Here is a 2,946-nt window from a genome sequence, read left to right as displayed (position 1 = left end):
TTTGGGAATGATGAGGGCAACAAATGTATAGATGTGCTTTACACAATTGATCTATGTATTGTGATGAATTGTATGAGCCCCAATAAATTGATTTAAAAAAACAAGAGCTTTCCATTGAGAGGAAAGAATAGAGGTGATCATTGGAAAAGTCATATTATTTCAGTTGCAGGGTTCTGATCATAAGTAGTCTCTGAGAAGTAGACATGGTGCCCTTATGTTTAAGTGTAAACTCAAAACTCTGCCACCAGTCGGCTCTGAATCAGAGCCACCGCTGTGTTGGATAGAATAGAACTGCTCCCTGCGGATTTCTTCATCTTTACAGGAGCAGACAGTCTCATCTTCCATGGAGTAGCTAGTGTACTAGAACCAGTGACCTTGTAAGCTAGCAGTTCAGTGCATAGTCCACTAGGCCACCAGGTTAAATAGTAGGTTAGCGCATTCTGACTACAAGTACATTGATGGCTGAAGAACCCAGGATGTCCACCTTGGTTTGATAGTTTACTTGGTCCAGATCCACTACCCTTCCCCTTCCCTCCACTGCCCTCCTTTCCCCCGTTTCCCACCGGGATCCCAACATTCTTTCCAGTGACGAGTGAAAATATCTACCTTTCAACTGAATTTTCAGAATTACCCTCCAAGTGTACTTTACCTTTTAAAAACAACATTGCTTGAGAGAGTGCTTAAGTAAGGCTTTACAATGTCTTTCTTACCTCAAACTCCACAAACAGTGTAATATAACGGTAGAAAGAAGCAACTGTTCTTCACAGCCCTTGTTTGTTCTAGGTATACGTTGGATGAATTTGGAACAGCCCGAAGAAGTACAGTTGTTCGTGGTTTTATTGATGCTCTGACAAGAGGGGGCCCGGGAGGAACACCCAGGCCCATTGAAATGCACTCCCATGACCCTTTGAGGTATAGTACTCAGAGAACGATATCGTAGTCCATGTTTTCCTGAAGGATGTCTTTATTAACATCCCATGTTACTTAGGTATGTTGGAGATATGCTAGCGTGGCTCCACCAAGCTACTGCTTCTGAAAAGGAACATCTTGAAGCTCTTTTAAAGCTTGTGACTGCACAAGGTAAGCCAGAAGGTTGGTTATTGCCAAAAATTAAATATGGCCAACAACACACAGCTTCTCAGTTTCACTTCTTAGTGCCACCGTCATCACCGAGAAGAGCATCCTCCGTCTGGATGGTACACTGAGCACCCTAATTACTCTGCTAAGAGTATTTCTCCTTCATAAAGCCTAGTTCACTCTATTGCTCAACTGTTTACAGCTTTATAAAACAACCTCTTGCTGCTGTTAATTCGTCCAATAGTAATCCCGTGCATATTGGAGTAGAAGCATGCGCCTTAGGGTTTTCCCTGGCAAATGTTTCGCAAGTAGATTGGCAGGTATAAGATGACATCGTCTGCTTCTTACTTACTGAAACTGAGACTGAGTGGGTGAAAGGAGCCCTGCTGGCCTGGTGGGTTTCGAGTTGGGCTGCTAACTTCCAGGTCAGTAGTTTGAACCCACCAGCTGCTCTGAAGGAGAGAGATGAGGCTCTCTACTCCCACAAAGATTCAGTCTCGGAGTCCCAAAGGGGCTGTTCTACACCGGCCTTTAGGGTCTCTGTGACTTAGAAGTGATTCTGTGGCAGTGGTTTTTTTTGGAGGCTGAATAGTTAGCTTTAGGCCTTTAAGCTACTTTTTTTTTTTTTTGCAGTTCTGCTACCCAACCTATTTTCACCCTTGCTTATGTGACTATTTTAGCATTCTGTGAAAATAATCACCTTGCTTATCAAATGTACTCAAACGTGGATCTTGATTTCATGAAATGCCACTTAGTATTGTTTAGAATTATGTCCATTGTTGACACAGTTTCAAATCTTCTTAGTTGCAACTGCCTTTAAATGCCTCTTATGGAGTTTGAAGGGTTAATCATTTTGATAAGAGGTGAAGAGGAAACTGTGACCTAGTATTACTAGATTCCTTTTACATCGCTCCTGGAGTAGAAAACTTTCTCCTGGGGACCATGTCTGATAGTTTCGAACTGTTGACCTTTTGGTTAACAGTCCAGTGCATAACCATTATGCCATAGGGCTCCTATACCACAAATGTGAAATATCTGAATAGGTACTGAACTAAGTATAAAATGTTCTTTTAACTGTTTGTTAATAGTCCAAGTAACCACATGCCCTATTGTTTGTAGTTATTTGAACTTAAGTGAAATAAGGAATAATATGAGAAAAAAATCTAATCAAAAAAATAATAATTTTAGGTGTTGAAGAAAATATTCAAGAAGTTGTTGGGCATATCACTGAGGGCGTGTGCAGGCCTCTGAAGGTAATATATTTTGTTTCCAAAAATGTTGAATTGAAACTGAGCAACTAACATCATCATGACATATCTAGTTAAGTGATAGCCTTGTTTGTTGTTACGGGTTTACAGAAACAAATGCCAGGCAAAGGGAATGCTGCAGTCAGGCCTGTTGGATGAACACATTCGTGTAGGGTAATGAAACACATGAAAAAAGCCTTGCCACTTTTCTCTTTAAGAAAGAATATTTGAAATGTTCTCAGTTTGCAGATACTGACTTAGTTTTATATGTATTTTCCTTCCTATAGTAGTTTATTTAACCCATGCAGGCAACGTCTGTTTAATTGAAACAGCTCACCTGTGAACTCTTGACAGATTGACTAAGAACGTACTTTATGACATGTTGAAGTTTATGTAATAAAATCTGTTTATTACAGCAGTAAATACTGAGTAATCCAGGGATTAAAATTATTTATAAGTGTTATTTTTGCCCACACAATTTATAGTACATTGAGCAGAATTTGGGGCCAGATTTGGGATGGAATTCCCACGTAGCCCCGTGGTTGTGTGACCTTGTTCTTCTGTGCCTTCAAGTGGTTTCGTGTCACCTGGACATCAGCATACGGACTGAGCAGGGTGCTGT

The 2,946-nt window shown here is 40.6% G+C and overlaps 1 protein-coding gene across 1 annotated transcript in view; it reads left to right on the top strand.

The window, feature by feature from the left end:
- COG6 (component of oligomeric golgi complex 6) overlaps positions 1 to 2,946 on the top strand; it is an 84,314-nt gene that overhangs the window by 33,627 nt on the left and 47,741 nt on the right. The window contains exons 8-10 of the mRNA XM_004711269.4: positions 784 to 912; positions 989 to 1,080; positions 2,266 to 2,330. Coding sequence (XP_004711326.1) covers positions 784 to 912; positions 989 to 1,080; positions 2,266 to 2,330 — 286 coding nt within the window. The remainder of the gene's footprint in view (positions 1 to 783; positions 913 to 988; positions 1,081 to 2,265; positions 2,331 to 2,946) is intronic.

Source organism: Echinops telfairi, unplaced genomic scaffold, assembly GCF_000313985.2.
Source record: "Echinops telfairi isolate 266 unplaced genomic scaffold, ASM31398v2 ScPeMD7_11;HRSCAF=52, whole genome shotgun sequence".
NCBI classification, from domain to species: Eukaryota; Metazoa; Chordata; class Mammalia; order Afrosoricida; family Tenrecidae; genus Echinops; species Echinops telfairi.
The sequence above is the reverse complement of the archived record's forward strand: the minus strand, read 5'-3'. Positions and strand labels throughout refer to the sequence as shown.